The 17,254-nt window shown below is 38.0% G+C and overlaps 1 protein-coding gene across 1 annotated transcript in view; it reads left to right on the top strand.

Annotated features, from left to right (window-relative positions):
• LOC150104025 (hemicentin-1-like) overlaps positions 1–17,254 on the top strand; it is a 427,367-nt gene that overhangs the window by 110,208 nt on the left and 299,905 nt on the right. Inside the window, exon 5 of the mRNA XM_090396384.1 lies at positions 15,053–15,415. Coding sequence (XP_090252510.1) covers positions 15,053–15,415 — 363 coding nt within the window. The remainder of the gene's footprint in view (positions 1–15,052; positions 15,416–17,254) is intronic.

The following is a 17,254-nucleotide window of genomic DNA, read 5'->3' on the forward strand; positions in this document are numbered from 1 at the left end:
CATCAAACTCTCGAACCTCATGTACGCTTCATTACATGCTTCCTCAGGATAGGGTATCTCCCTCCTTGTGACCGTACCCCCTTCCAGTCTACATTACCATCATCATGGTTGAAACTTCTCATAATAACTACTTGACCTGCACTTATCTTGCTAAGTTGCCAATACATGTCCTACATTCTCTCTCTTCAACCCCCCCCCCCCAGAGTATAGCAGCAGCCAGTTACATATTTCATCCTTTTGGGCTCTATTTCACAGCAGAGCTCCAATTGAAGCTCTGCACCTCTATTGTACTGCACTCTTGTTGTACTTCTAATATTTTTAATTTCCTTCTGTCATTAGCAAAATCCCTTTCCCATCCTGTTTCTTCTGTGCTCTCTGAAGGTACTATGTACTTTGCATTCTATTCTAATGATTATATTATCCTTAGTTAACCAAGTCTTGCTATTGCTGTAAGGGAAATATCAGGAGAGTGGTATTGAAGAGACAGAAGTGCTTGGAAATGGAAATAGTAGTAGCATGAGAGATGAAGAGAGAACAGGAATGCAAGAGAAACAAGGAAAATGGAATAGATCGGGATGTGGGTGGGGAAGTTGAGACTGAGTGGATATGTGGTAAGCGGTGGTAAATGTGACTGGGCAAGTGCAGTATGGTGGGGAAATCACTTTGTAACACTGGTTATAGAACTGCTCTTCTATAGCTAGTCCTACAAAATTGTTGGAATAAGTGAAACATGGTTGAATGTAGATGATATCGTAAAATGAATTAAAATGGAAGGATACAATGTATTTCACGAGGACAGAAAGGACAAGAAGGGAGCGTGAGTGCTGCTGATGGTAGCAGAGGAAATTATGTCCACATAAGGTAGACATGAAAGAGGGAAATAGTGACAATAGTTATAAGGCAGTGTGATGTGTGGTAGAGGTTGACAGGAACATATATTTAGTTGGATTTTTTTTTTTTTTTAATCTGTTGAGCCCATACTGAAGAGGTTGGTTGATCAACCTATAGTACATAAGTACTATATATGGGTGGTGGGCTGGGAAAGAAAAAACTTGTTTACATTTGATTTAAAAGCCTGTATATTATATTACTTTGGAAATACATCAGGAGGAAGAATGTTCCACAATACAGCTATGGTAGGGTGAAGGAGGAAAATAACTTGTTCTGTGGGTTTCAAGATGTACTGTGAAGAGATGTTGAGCAGCTTCTGCACATGTTCCAATAGACTTAGTACTAAGTGGAGAAATTATTGATGCTATTTCAGATGAACATTTGCCGTGGAAATATTTATAGAATACACATATTGCAGAAACCAAATGTCTGTGTGAAAGTGAGTTGGTAAGAGATGGGTCATTAATAAGTCTAATTACTCTTGTCAAACTACTCTTGTATGGGAGTGGCTGTGTAAATGTTGTTGCATGACGGAGGAGTTGAGCACTAGATTGTGGACAGAATTACCAAGGGGGGCCCACTATATTCACTGTGTATTTGGAAGGGTCTTTGGTGAGGAAGCGATCTAGGATGTTTGGGGGAGTGATTCGGGTTATCTGATATTCTGGTTGGCACATGAACAATTCGTTTTAAGATCTTTGTGATTGCAAATGTTTCAGCATCTCTGCCTGCAAGATCTGTACAATTGGAGGAGGAAAGCCAGTTGGTGTTGTGGACATTAAAATCTCCTAGGAGGATGATTTTGCTGTTGGGAAAGTGGGATTGGAGAAAATCAATTTTTAAAGAGAGGAAATTAAAGAGCTCAGAGTGGTAGGTAGCATTTAGGGGGCGCAATAGTGACAGCAAATGAATTCAACTGAGTGGAGAAGGTATATTTTCAACCAAAAGAAAGTCAGAATTGGGCTATTCTAGATTGGATACTCTCTGGCAAGGTATGTTACAAAATTTCTAGAATCAAAGTTGCATTCTTCTGCAAATTGGCTGATGTCTTCTCTTAGTGATTTACCATTGAACTTGTTGTTGAACTTGAGATGTGTGTGCACGCAGATGCACCCTTGGGTCAAAAGGAGTTAAAGAGTCTGTATTTTGGAAGGTTGGGAGGAATAGTGCTTGAGAGAGATGAGATTTGGGTTTCTGCCAAAAAAAGAGTAGGTGGGATTTGGTAGACTGAAGATGCTAGTGGATGCTATTTAGGTTGGAGTTGAGGTCACAGATGTTGTTGAAGTGAATATGCAAGGTTCTGTGGGCATATTGCCCCACGTGTGGTTGGTGGCATTTAGGGTAGCAATAATGACAGTAAATGAATTTGACTGAGTGGAGAAGGGATATTTTCAACCAAAGAAGATCAAAATTGGGCTATTCTAGATTGGGTAATCTTCTGGCAATGTATGTTACAGTGGATGTATGTGCAGATGCCACCCTTGGGTCAAAAGGAGTTAAAGAGTCTGTAGTTTGGAAGGTTGAGATGAATAATGCTGGAGAGAGGTGAGATTTGAGTTTCTGCCAAAAAGAGTAGGTGGGGGTTTGGTAGACTGAAGATGCTAGTGGATACTATTTAGGTTGGAGTCGAGGCCACAGATGTTGGTGAAGTGGATATTCAAAGTTCTGTGGGGCATATATTTGATGGAAGGGTCTTGCAAATTTCTTACGCAGTACCTGCATAACAGTAACATAGTGTCTGCAAGTGGTGTCACTTGATTTTTGCACTAATTTAACTTGTTTGTAGTCTATGATCCAGTTGATGTCTCCATTTTGGAATTTTTGTTTGAGTTGTTTTCGAAGATGATGTCTCTGTTCTCTCCGGGTGAATGTTAGGTCAGGTTGAGCAGGTATGTGCGATTGGAGGTTGAACTTATTGTTAATTACTGTTATTGATTTAGATGTGCTTGTTAGTGTATCACAAGTCACTTTTACAAGGCATAGAAAGTTCCTTGTATCCTTTCTTTTATTTATGGGTCCAAAACGATGGCACCCGACGAAATTTCTAGAATCAAAGTTGCATTCTTCTGCAAATTGGTGATGTCTTCTCTTAGTGATTTACCATTTTCCATTGAAAGTTCAAAATAACGGCATTGAAGTTTTTGTTTTAGGCCTCAATGAAGTAATTTACTGTTGATGGGATTAGGTCGTGGAGTTCATTGGCAGTCAAGGGTGCACTTGTGTTGCAGCACTGATCATTGGTTAGTTCATGCTTAGCTTTCAGCATTTGGATTTTGGAGGAAAATATTTCATTTGTAGTACTAAGGTGCTGTTCAAGGTATTTGACTCATTTTCCAAAGTTCAAGAGTTGTTTATAGAAGGGAGGTGCAGCAAACAGAAAAAGGGCTGGTTGAGATCGATAAATAGCTTGAGCACTGATTCATCTGTTTTTGTGCAGGAAGCATATAACCAGTGGCAACATAAATTGCACAATATGTGGATGTACAAGGCTGGTGGTTATGACAAGCTTAGAAGACAGCTTGGAGCTATGGCGTGGAATGAGTAGTTGAACAGTAAGGAAGTAAATGCTGCATGGGAAATGACAAAGAAATAACAATATGTGATGTTTAGAAGGTCAAAAGGCTAAATAATGTAGATGTAAATTGGATGAATGAGAAATTTAAGCATGAAATCTTGAAGAAGAAGGCATTCTGCAGTACAAGATGAATAATGGTAAAAACCAGTTATATGAAAAGTATGAAGAACATACCAGGACAGTGACTCAGTTAGTAATGACAACAAAAATGTAGTATAATCATAAATTTGCAAATCAGGCAAAGAAAAATCCAGGGTGTTTTTTCTTTTTTTTTAGATATGTGCAAGTAGAAGGAAGAATGATTATGGTAAGATGATGTTAATCGATGAAAATGGTAGAATGGTAACTGCTGCCGAAGACATTGTTGAGGTATCCAGAGATAATTTTATAAGTGTCTTTCAACATGATCAGGGTGGAATTATGATGAACTTAAGTGTAGAGTACATAGGAGAGGATGGCTTAATTATGAGTGAGTAGAAGATATTTGAGGAAATAAATAACCTTAATGTCGATAAGGCGATAGGATTTGATGACATATCACCATGTGCATCTTAAGGGAATGTTCCAGAGAATTGGCAGTAGCATTGGTATGCCTGTTTAATAAAAGTCTTTAAACATCACAGGTTCCAAGGGACTGGAAAAAAGGTTAAAATTGTTCTACTGCATAAAGGTGGTGATGATAAGGCTGTAGCTTCAAAGTATAAGTATAGGCCAATCTGCATATTTGGAGTGATGGTGAGGGTACTGGAGAGATTGGTGAGAAGTAGGATACAGAAATAGGTTGATAACAGCAGTAATCTCCGTGGTTATCAACATGGGTTTGTTAAAAAGGAAGATCGTGTTTTACTAACTTCTACTATAACAAGGTGGCAAATGTCTTGACAGATATATATATGCATTAGTATACTTACATTTTGCGAAAGCTTTTGATAGACTGCCACACAACAAGCTGTTCAATAAATTGAAATTTATTGAACAGCTTGGGTGGGATTGTATAAGAGCTGAGTTGGATCAATGGTTATTATTATTATCAACATCTCACCTCCAATCATGGGAAATACACACTATTGCACACAATGCTCATTCAACTGTGCTTTAACTTGATTCAGTGTATCTACATTCACAACACACTCAGATAATGCATTCCACTCACCAACCATTCTCCATGCAAAGAAATTCTCCTCACTCCTCTGACTCACACTCTCCTTACACAGTTTCCAGAAATAGCTTCTTTTTCTAACCCCCTTTCCCAATTTATGAAAAATCTTTTCCATGTCAACCTGATAACAATCCCTGAATAACTTATATATTTCAGTCATAATCTCCATCCCCACCTCTCTTCTTCCTATTTACGAGGCTCTGCAACTAACATTCGCTCAATCTGTTTGTACTCCACATTCCAAAGATCACTGACCACCTTTGTGAATCTTCTCTGGACCCTTTCCAACATATCCTCATCACCATGAAAACTCACAATAATCCATATGAGTCCTGATCAAGGCGTCATACAATGGAATCATAACCTCTCTATTTCTGCATGTCAGGGTCCTCTGCATCATTACCTTTATCCAATGTGATGTCTTCACAACTTGTCCAAGGTGGCCCCCTGTATTTCAGGACCTTGTCCACCATCACCCCTAGATCTCTCATCTGTTCTACTTCCTATAACGTTTCCTCATCAGGTGTATACTTCGCATCCCATTGTTGCTTCCTAAATCTCAAAACCTTACACTTTGTAATATTGAACTGGCAGTTTCACTTATCTGCTGATTCATTCAATCTATTCAACTCCTCTTGTAAGGCCATAACAACTGCTTGACTCTGCATTGCTCTCCCCAGTTTTGCATCAGCTGCATATCACTAGTTAAACCCATCCCGATATCATTAACATACAAATTGAACAAGGGTCCCAAGACTGATCCCTGCAGCTCATGATTACAGACCTTTTTCTTCCGGGATATGGCACCTCCATATACAACTTTCTGATACCTATCTGACAGCCAGTCATTTATCCAACTTAGAAATCTGTTATCCAATCCCATCTGTTTCAATTTAACAGCTTGCCATGTGGAAGTCTGTCAAAAGATTTTGCAAAATCCAAGTACACCACTGTATTTGTGTCTCCCCTCTCCAAGGTATTTGTCACCTTGTTATAGACATAAGTACATTATTGAAACATGATCTGAAACATGAAACATGACATATAGGGGTTCAGTGTCCCAAAAGAGGAAGGTCACTAGTGTTGTACCACAGGGGTCAGTTTTTATTATTATTATTATTATTATTATTATTAAGACAGACCTCCAAGGAGTCAGAAACTCATCGAGGGAGGCTACATACTACACACCAGCTATCATACTTATTCTTGAATTCATTCACACTGCTTGCATTCACAACATCCGATGGCAGTCCATTCTAATCACACACCACCCTCTGAGAAAAAAATCTAGCCCTCAGCTCCCCTTCTTAGCAGCCTTCGTTCTAAATCATATCACCCCTCTTTCTCCTGTTTGCTAGTGTCTGCAGTCTACAAATTCTCAGTCTGTCTTCATAATCAGTATTACACAATCCTGATATAATTTTTAACATTCTCCTTTAGTACAAAGGAGAAATTCTAATTATAATTAGAATCACAACGGAAACCAAGAGACCAGATCTGCACACAATAATCCAAGTGAGGTCTTCTCAAGGCTTTCTAAAGAGGCAAAATGATATCCTTATCTTTACATGTGAATGATCGTTTCAGCATTGCTATTATCTTTTGAGTTGTTTTTGTGTAGAGGCTTAAGTGCTGTGAGGACATTATGTTGGAGGTTTAATGGATTTTTTACAACACTCAGAAAGAATTAAATTAGAATTTAATACTCCTATATTTCGTCCTAGTCACTAGGACATCTACGGGGATTACAAAAACAATTAATGTAACATGCACACAAAAACTTACATACTAAGCCCAACCACGTGGGTGACACTAAAGTCCTATCTAGGTGGAGCGCCCTCTATGGGCGGCAGTAGGTGGCCTGGAATGTCAGGTGGGACCTCTGGTGATGAGTGTTTCCCAAATCTTCGGAAGCTTAATGCAACCGTATTTGTTAAGATTTGGTTGGTTTCTGAGAGCTGCTGCTGCTTCTAAGAAAAGTCTCTCTTTCTTGAATTTGCTGTGGTGGAGCATGGTGGTTTTCTTCCATGATACTCTGTGGGTGGTGTCCAAAACATGGTCAGCCAAGCCTGAATGGCCATAGTTGTGTTTAACGATGTACGACTTGTGTTCCTCCAGGCGGATGGATGCTGATCTGCCTGTCTGTCCAAAGTACGCAAGCTTGCAGGAACAGGGTACTTTGTAAACTCCAGGCAGAGAGAGAGGAGGGAGCTGATCTTTCGTAGAACGGATAAGGGTAGCCAGTTTGCGGTAGGGCTTATATGCTGTGTGTAGGTTATACTTTTTTAGTATCTTGGCTATTTTTTCCGAAGTGCCACGGATGTAGGGTATGGTGATGGCATTTTTAAATTGTTGTTGACGAGAGGGACGGGGAATTGTGGGAGGAATTAATTATTTTTTTGATACTGTGTTCACTGTAGCCATTGGAGAGGAAAGTTCTGTGTATGTTGTTAAGCTCAGTAGTGAGGGCAGTTCCACTGGAACAAAGATTGTGGGCTCTCTTGGTAAGGGTTTTAATGATGCTATATTGTTGTGAGGGGTGGTGGTGGGAGAGTTTGTGAATGTATCTGCCTGTGTGTGTGGGTTTTCTGTATACAGTGAAGGCAAGTGTATCATTGGGCAGGTGCGTGACTAAGGTGTCTAGGAAGGGTAAACAATTGTTCTTTTCCTTTTCCATAGTAAACTGGATTCTTGGATGTAGGCTATTGAGATGACAGAGGAAGGAGTCTAAAGTGTCTGGGCCATGAGGCCAAATGGAGAAAACATCATCTACATATCTTAGCCAGATAGAAGGTTTGAGTGGGGCTGAGTCTATGGCTCGTTTTTCGAAATCTTCCATATAGAAATTGGCAAGGGGGGGGGTGAGAGGGGGGAACCCATGGCGGTTCCTTCTATCTGCTTGTAGATTTTGTTATTCCAAGAGAAATACCCAGAGTTGATGGCAAAGGAAAAGAGATCTAAGATGTCAGAGGGGAAAACGTTTTCTAAGAGAGATAAAGTGTCAGTTAAGGGAATATTGGTAAACAAAGAGGAGATATCAAAGCTTACCAATATGTCTGTATTGTTCAAGGTTAAATTTTCTGTGAGGGCTTTAAAGTGGGTCGAGTTTTTTATATAGGAAGCTGAATTTCCGGTGAGGGGGGACAGAGAGTTGGCCAGCTGTTTAGACAGTCTGTAACAAGGTGCATTGGTGGCATCTACTATAGGTCTGAGTGGGGAATTGGGTTTGTGGATTTTTGGTAAACCGTATATTCGGGGGGAATGGGAGCGGAAAGGTTTAAGTTTTTTCGTGACGTCAGAGGGCCAAGAGGTTACTTTTTTAAGTAAGATTTTTAATTTCTTAACTTGTGTTTTTGTGGGGTCGTGTTCTAGCGGGATGTAGGTAGCGCGATCGCGGAGGATAGTGTTCATTTTACGATTGTATTCGCTGGTATTAAGCACAACTGTGGCATTACCCTTATCCGCTCTGGTGATGACGATACTTTTTTCTTTGCGTAGTTTCTGGAGAGCCATGCGTTGGGCATAAGATAAGTTACTTTTTGGAGGTGAAGAGTGAGCGAGAATGTTGGCTACGTCGAGTCTGATGTTGTTAGCTACCTCCGACGGTAAGCGACCGATCCCCCTACATACAGAGCTCTCCACTGTTCTTAACCCTGAACTTTGGTCGATTCTCTCTGACATGTCGGAAACTTCCGCACAGAGAGAATTTCAAAAAATAAAAAACAAACACGTCAAGAAATACAGCAACCTGGTTAAAGACAAACCACAACCACAAATTCAACCGCTCCAGACAGTAATTAATTTCTCTTCCAAAAAGGCTCAACGAGGATGCTGTCAGCGCCCTTAGCCTCGGCCGTAATTTTGCCGTCGCCCCAAAAGAAGTGCCGGTGCTCGATGTAATGGTTAACATCGAACAGGGAATCGGTCGCTTACCGTCGGAGGTTGCCAACAACATCAGACTCGACATAGCCAACATCCTCGCTCACTCTTCACCTCCAAAAAGTAACTTATCTTATGCCCAACGCAAACTTGCTACCCTTATCCGTTCTACGAAAGATCAGCTCCCCCCTCTCTCTCTGCCTGGAGTTTACAAAGTACCCTGTTCCTGTAAGCTTGCGTACTTTGGACAGACAGGCAGATCAGCATCCATCCGCCTGGAGGAACACAAGTCGTACATCGTTAAACACAACTATGGCCATTCAGGTTTGGCTGACCATGTTTTGGACACCACCCACAGAGTATCATGGAAGAAAACCACCATGCTCCACCACAGCAAATTCAAGAAAGAGAGACTTTTCTTAGAAGCAGCAGCAGCTCTCAGAAACCAACCAAATCTTAACAAATACAGTTGCATCAAGCTTCTGAAGATTTGGGAAACACTCATCACCAGAGGTCCCACCTTACATTCCAGGCCACTTACTACCGCCCATAGAGGGCGCTCCACCTAGATAGGACTTTAGTGTCACCCACATGGTTGGGCTTAGTATTGTAAGTTTTTGTGTGCATGTTACATTAATTGTTTTTTGTAATCCCCGTAGATGTCCTAGTGACTAGGACGAAATATAGGAGTATTAAATTCTAATTTAATTCTTTCTGAGTGTTGTAAAAAATCCATTAAACCTCCAACATAACTTTTGAGTTGTATTTGCAATCTTTGCCACATGGGCCCTGAACTTCAACTTCCTATCTACTAACACTCCAAGATCCCTAGCCTCATCAGTTTCTTCTAGCATAATCCCACCAATATAATATGACATTGAATATCTAATCACACTGAAGTGAATTACGTTACATTTACTGGCATTGAACTGACATCCATTTTTCTATGCCCATAATTTCAGCCTATTCAAATCATTCTGCAAGTACTGCATATCAGCAGTATTCCTGATTACTCTGCCTATCTTTGCATCATCAGCAAATAGCTAAATGTCGCTTGTCAAATCCTTCCCAATATCATTAATGTACAGATTGAATAACAGTGGACCAAGGTAATAGGTCGCATTGCATACGAACTATGACTGAGCATCTGCAACGATCGCTAATTCATAAGTAGTATGGAAATAGAAGACATGACACAACATAAATTTTAAAAAAAAATGAATTTTATTTCAGAAAAGATTTTTGGAAAATTTTCTAGTGTTTTTTCCTTTTTCTTTTTTTCTTGAGGGGGGAGAGTGGCTCTTCCCCCCCCCTCTGGGTGTGCCACTTGTTCCCTTAAATCTTGCAGACTCACATCCCCCCGTATACCACTTTTTGATATCTGTCAGTCAGCCATCCACTTATCCATGCTGTTATTCTATAACCCAAACCCATTTTCTCCAATTTATGCAACAGTCTATCATGCTGTATTTTGTCAAAAGCTTTAGCAAAATCCAAAAGTATCGTGGTATATCCATTCCCTTGTCTAGTTCAATGGTAACATTGTTATTGAGCCCTAACCAATTTTTCCAAAATCTTCACCACCACCACTCCTGAACTACTAATTGGTCGATAGTTGGATACATCAGTCTTTGCACCACCCTTGTGCAGTGGAATTACCATCCATTCCTTCCATTCCTGCGGAATATTTCCTGTTCTGAGACTCATATTAAACAGTCTGGTCAATGGAATAGCCAGTTCAGCTGAACACTCTTTTAGTACATGTGTTGATATCCATTCAGTATCTATTGCTGAATTCTTATTCACTTTGTGCAATAGCTCTAATATCTTGTCCTCGTACACCTGCTTTTCTTCATTTAGTGAAGAGGTAGCAGTGAGCTAAATGTTGTTGTGTACACCAGGCTGATAGCTTTTAATAAAATGGGCACTCATTAGCTGAACAACCTCTTCTGCATATGTAACCCTCATACTATCTGGATTTCGAAGAGTTATCCTTTCATATCCATTCTTTCTTTTATTTGCAGCATATTGATGGAATTCTTGTGGGTTAGCCAGTTTCTTTTTCATACTGAGACTTTGCTTTTCTTACAACATTTGTGACTATTCTAGTCTGCTTATAACATTGATAACTGATGTCATCCTTATGCACATGGCATTCTTTCCGTATCGTCCTTTTCTTACAAATCTCTTGTTTAATAAGATTACACATCCATTTGACTCTTACCCTATTTATTCTTCGAACTCTCAGGACACATTCTGATATCACAGCATTTAAGTATTGTTTAAATGCTTCCCATGCACTGTCGATATTCTTTCCATCCAGCAACTGATCCCATTCCACTGAATTCAGTATACTCCTCAGTTGGTCATAATTTCCTGCTTTGTATTTCAGCATGTAACCTTTTCTGATTGGAACATTCCTAAACTTAGTCACTTTCCAAGTGAGTACTGCATGATCACTGTCACCAACCGGAGGCAGAATGGTTATGTCTTTAACTGAAATGCCCTCTGCTATAATCAAATCTAACACTCTTTGACCTCGAGTTCCTTCTCTCACATGCTGATTGAGCAAGTTGTCCCACAACAGCTCAATAAATGCATTTTCATTCTTCTCATGAGATTCTACTACTACCCAATCTATATTTAGCTAATTAAAGTCTCCCATTATGATTACTCTTTTCGCACTCATCTTTTCTATTTGGTGATGCATTTCTTCATCACTAGCAACTGATCCACCAGGTCTGTAACAACACCCCCACTATGTAATTGATCTTGTTAGATTCTACCTCACACCAGATGGCTTCAAACTTACTGCAACATGAAATATTGTTAGTTGTGGTAGTACTACAATCATAGGTCTCAACTCTGACTGGATTCAAGTCATCCGATATCATTAGTAGCATTCCCCCCCCCCTCCTGTCCTCTCTATCCTTCCTAAAAATACTGTATCCTTGACACTCGATACCAGTTAGTATGTCTGATTCTGATAGCCCGGTCTCACTAATAACTACAATCTGAGTTTGCAGCATATTGACTAAGCCAGCAAACTCTACCTCTTTATTTCTGATACTCCTAGCATTCGTGTACAGACATAATAATCTACTTGTTTGTTCTTTTGTATAGTTTTGTCTGCAGTCTGCCTGACACAATTGGACAACTTGCAGATCTCTATTCTTCTCTAGTGTCTTATACATGTAGACATCTTTGCATACATTTGATTGGTCCGAACCGGACGAACACAAAGCCAAAATTGTTCTCTCCTTGTCAACATATCTACGACAATACCCATTTCCATCATTAACACAGTTATATAACATTGTCACTCTTACACTCACATTCATACCATTCCTTTCTTTATTATTTAGTTTCCCTGTCTCTCTGTGTTAGGTTTAATATCAGTTATTAGTTTTTTTAGACTCCTGATACCAAATGCATTCAGGTGTAGGCCATCCCTCTTATACAAATCTAATCTCCCCTCACCCTCACTGCACACATCCAAGAAATCACATCCATTCCTTCTGCACAGCCTGCGCATCAAATCGTTTGCCATTATAGCCTTTCTTCTTAATTCATTTTTATCATAGTGAGGTAAAATACTGACAATTTTCACTTTCTCACTCTTTGCTCTTGCCTCTTCCAATAACTCTTTCATATCCTCTCTCATACTGAAATTATCGGCAGTTAATTCATTAGTATACCAACTCCAACTACGATTTTGTTTACTTTTCTTTTCTGTTTTTGAATTATTTCCTTTATATTCTTAATTTTCGCTCCAGTCAAACTGGAAGGTATAACTCGCTCATCAACAGCATATTTTATTATAGTCACCATACCAAATAACTTCTTTCTTTTTATTAACAACATCACTTACCTGATTTCTATTATTTCCTGATTTACCTGTTTCTCTGCCTTGTTGTTTCTTATTTTCCAGTTGAATTTTCTTTTTCTCCCTCTGTTCATTTAAACGCCTCTCAACTCTTTGCAATTCCTGCATTGCCTCTCTCTCTCACTGATGATCTGCTTCAATTTTGCTATTTTGGAGGTTAATTCATTTTCTCAACCTCCTCCACATCACTAATAACCTCATTACCTTCTTGTTCTCTCCTGCGGTGCTTTTTTTTTTTTTTTTAGCATTACATTTCTTGCCCTTTTTTTGGAGGACCATTTTGGACCATTGTTGTTTAATTTGTATATTAATGATATTGGGAAGGGTTTAACTGGTGATATGCAGCTGTTTGCAGATGATGCAAAATTTGGGAGAGCAATGCAGACTAAAGCAGATGTTAATATGCCAATAATCCATATGAGATCTTGATCAGGCCTCATATGGATTAATTTGCACAGATTTGGTCACAGAATTTTCATGGTGATGAGGATATGTTAGAAAGGTCCAGAGAAGATTCACAAAGGTGGTTGGTTAGTGGTGTTTGAAATGTAGAGTATGAGGATAATTCAAGAGAATGTTAGTAGCAAAGCCTGGTGAATAGGAGGTGAAGGGGAGGGGGGGATATGACACATATAAGCTAGTTAGCTAGTTAGGAGTTATCAGGTTGACATGGAAGACAATTTTCATAGAATGGGAGAGGGAGTAGAACAAGAGGCCATTGCTGGAAACTGTATAAGAAAGGTGTAAGAGCAGAGGAATGAGACGACAGGTTTTTTACATGAAGAATGATAGTGGAATGCATTGCCTGAGTGTGCTGTGAATGTAGAGACATTGAATCAGTTTCAGGTAGAGTTGGATGAGCTTTGTGTGCAATAGTGTGTACCTCCCACAATGGTCTGTGACTCTATGGTGATCAGATGTTAATAATAACATTTGTCCAATTTTAGCTAAACAATGTCAAAAACTTCATCATTATTTTGAATACATAAACTGCAATACCCTTTTCATCCCACAACTTCCTTTACACCTTGTGTTGAGCCCACTACAGTTAAGACTCTGCAGCTACATTCAGCATCATATAATCACTCTCCTACTTACTAACCTCTAGGGCACCTGGACCCAATCTCACCTAAACCCCACTCCCAAGCATCCTAGTGTCTTTGACTCTGCATTTCTGAATCTTAGTAGACAACACTTTCTCAAGACTCTTGATTCCAAATCCATTTAAATGTAGTCTGCCTTATTTAATCCTTCCTTCTTACCTTCCATGAAACTCATTTCACACATCCACAATCTCCACACATTCCTTCTGCAGAATCTCTGCACTGACTCATTTGCTATCATAGCTCTTCATTTCAGCTTTCCTCTATCATATGTCAAGAGACTCATCACTTTTACTTTCTCACTCTTCTTTTTTGCATGTACTATCAACTCTTTGTTATCTACTCATATACCACACTCTTATCAGGAAAACATGATGTATTTTCTCACACTCTTCTCATATCCTGCTGTTTTCAATGAATCAGCATTCAAAATTCATTTCTTACTCACACATTCTCTTTCCTTACATCTCCTGCTTTCTTTGGCTTCTTTGTCATTCCATGAAATCAGGTATTTCTCCAATCACTCAATCTCATGTTTTGTTAGGGGAAAATCTATGTAAGTTTACAATCGTTTCAATTGTCATCTGGTCATTCTCTTAATTTTCCACCATACTATTCTTGTAGTCATTCTTACCTCATGCAATATCAACCTTACCAAAACACATTTTCACATGTTTTATCCTTCAAATCACCATTGTCATTCTTCTTACTCCCCTCACTCTTCTGGCATTCACTCTTGAAACACTTATAAGAAATCTGCTGTCCAGTTTCATTCTTTCCATAAATTCCTCCTTCTACAAAGTGCATAAATTTCATGCACGCTACATTTAACAAAAATCATGCATGTTGAAATCAACCACCATTGTTTTATTGATTGGTGGCATGATGTACAATACAGCATACAATAAAACAAAAGTAAAAACTTTAAAAACCACACAATTAATCAACCAACCTTTACAATTAAACTGACAGGCAGTCATAAATATAATAATGCAAAAAGAATTAGTTATTTATTGCTAAATACTTTGAAAATGAACTTATAATTGCTGCACACAAAAAAACACCATGTGCAGGCAGCACTTTTTGCCTTCTAGCAGGAAAAATATATATATCAGAGACTAAATTTATAATAATAATAATAATATCTTGTCTAATCTTTAAAGATACCTGTGGCACGATGACTATAAACAATACATTACATGATAAATCTTTCATTTCATAATAAATTTAATTTCATGATAAATACTTTCATTTCATTCAAGTTAATTACTGTGGTTATTATGTGATTTATTGTTTATAATAATATCTTGTGTTTGAGTTCTTCTAAAGATGAATGAAATACTATGTGGGGATAAATTTTTCCTTCCATCATTTTCAAAGTTAGCAAACGTGATAGATTATTGTTTAAAAACATTTATTCTTCAAATTTTTTGTTTGACTTGCAATAGTAATAATAACAATAGTTATTATTTCATGCTAATTAAATTTATGTGTGAAAAGGGTGATATATGTTTTATAAATTTTTAAATATATATATATATGTATATATTTTTTTTTAGTTCCTCCAAGGATTGTAGAGTACAATCAATTGGCTTTATTTAAAAAACCTGATGGGAATGATATAAAAGATGAGTATGATGATGAAAATGACAATGATGAAGATGATGATAACATCATTAAAGCTGTTGAAAATGGAACAGTTGCTTTGGAATGTCATGTTGATGGGCATCCCGAACCCAATATTATTTGGCTTAAAGATGGTCGTATACTGGAAACTAACAGAAAACAGGATTTTCAGATTCTTTATGAAGGCCAGCTGTTACAAATTATTCCTGTACAAACAGAAGATGGAGGCCATTATACATGTATTGCAAGTAATGCTGCTGGCACAATCGAAAAAGATTTTTTTCTGGACATTTTAGGTATAGAAATATTTATTTGATAAAGAAAGGTCCTTAATATATTCATTTTATTTGTATATCATCATAATTGATAAACATAAATACAGCAGATCTTTGAATATCACTGAGGTAAACTCTGTAAAAGTATCATGGAAACAAACTATATTATTCAAAGTGCAAATGCATATGATAATGGTGTTAATAGCCTAATTAGCAAAATGTCCATTTTTTTTGTAATTTTTTCCTGTTTTCTCCTATAAATTTGCTATATATAAATTTGCTAATTTGCTATAAATTTGCTATATAGAATTTAGCTATATGCTAAATCCTAAAGTTATTTAAAAACTTTATATATAAAGTTTTTAAATAACTTTAAAATATTAACTTGAAATATATTTTAAATAACAGATCTCCATACAGACATGAACCTCACATTACACTTTACACTAAGAAATTTAATTATTATTATTATTAACATCTGACTTCCATAGAGTCAAAGGATTCATCATGGGAGGTTTATATTCTCTCATATAAAAAGATCATTGAACCATTCCTTAAATCCATTCACAGTTTCTGCACTTACCACACTTTGAGTAATGCATTCCACTATCGGTCACTCTGCATGGAAAAAACCTGCATCTTGTTCCCCTTCTCTCATTCTTATACAGCTTCCAAGTATGGCTTCTAGTTCTATTCTTGCCTTACTTTACTCTATAAAAAATCTCCTCCACATTAATCTGGTAACAACCCCCTCACCAACTCATATGTCTCATTCATATCTCCTCTTCTTCTTCTTCTTCTCACAAGGCTTTGTAAGTTGAATACATTGTTCTCTTTTCATATCTAACATACTATAGGCCTGACAATACATTCTCCTGAAAACTAGGCAACCAAATGTGTGTACAGTAGTTCATATATTCATCGATCAGGCCTTGTATAAGGCCTGATCGATGCCTTATACATGGGAACCATAAACCTTGTGTTCCCTCCATTGCATATTGTCTAAGATTGTTGTCCCTTAAGAACTCGAAATTCATTCTCCTTATACTCTGACGTTATCTCTTCATTGCAGTGAATATTATCATAATTGTAATCACCCATTATGATTACCATTTGCTTGCTCACTAAGCCAAGTTACCTACACATTACTTTGTCTTCATCTTTCACATTACCAAGCTTGTAGCAGCACCCAACTAAATATCTTATTCTGTCAACCTCCACTTCACACCATACTACTTCAAAACCCTTGTATTTCAACTTTGTGCAGACATAATTCCCCTACTAGCATGGCCGGCCTGGTTGGCCGAGTGGTTAGTGTATCTGCTCTCCAGCCAAAAGGTTGTGGATTTGAATCCCTCTGTGGCATGGATGTTTGTGATTGTCTGTGAAAATACTGGTGGTGGTGGTGGGGGGGGGGACACTAGATGGTGTTGGTGTAGATGATTCGATTCTCTGTAGTTGATGGATTAAGTGGTGGAGACAGAGAGTAGTAGAGTAGGTTTTCCCTCCCTTGATGAGTCTCTGGACTCCTTGGAGGTGTCATAATAATAATAATCAGCTTCCCTTCCCCCTCTTGCCTTTTTGATCCCTAAAAATATTATATCCCTCCATGTCTATTCCAGTCAAGATGTCATTCTTATCCAACCATGTTTCACTTATTCCAAGGAATACTTATTAGACATTTTATCTTATAACCATTCAAAAATAATAAACAAATTGATGTTAAAAATAAATAAATAAAATGTGCATTATTCATATTATGCTTAATGCCTGTAATATACACTAATTGCAATTATTATGGTACTATTAATTTACTATGTTTTATGATATACGGTTGTCCATTATGTATTAATAATTTTT

This window comes from Typopeltis vanoorti, chromosome 8 (genome assembly GCF_054136105.1).
Source record: "Typopeltis vanoorti isolate ZY-2024b chromosome 8, IOZ_Tvanoo_1.0, whole genome shotgun sequence".
Lineage (NCBI taxonomy): Eukaryota > Metazoa > Arthropoda > Arachnida > Uropygi > Thelyphonidae > Typopeltis > Typopeltis vanoorti.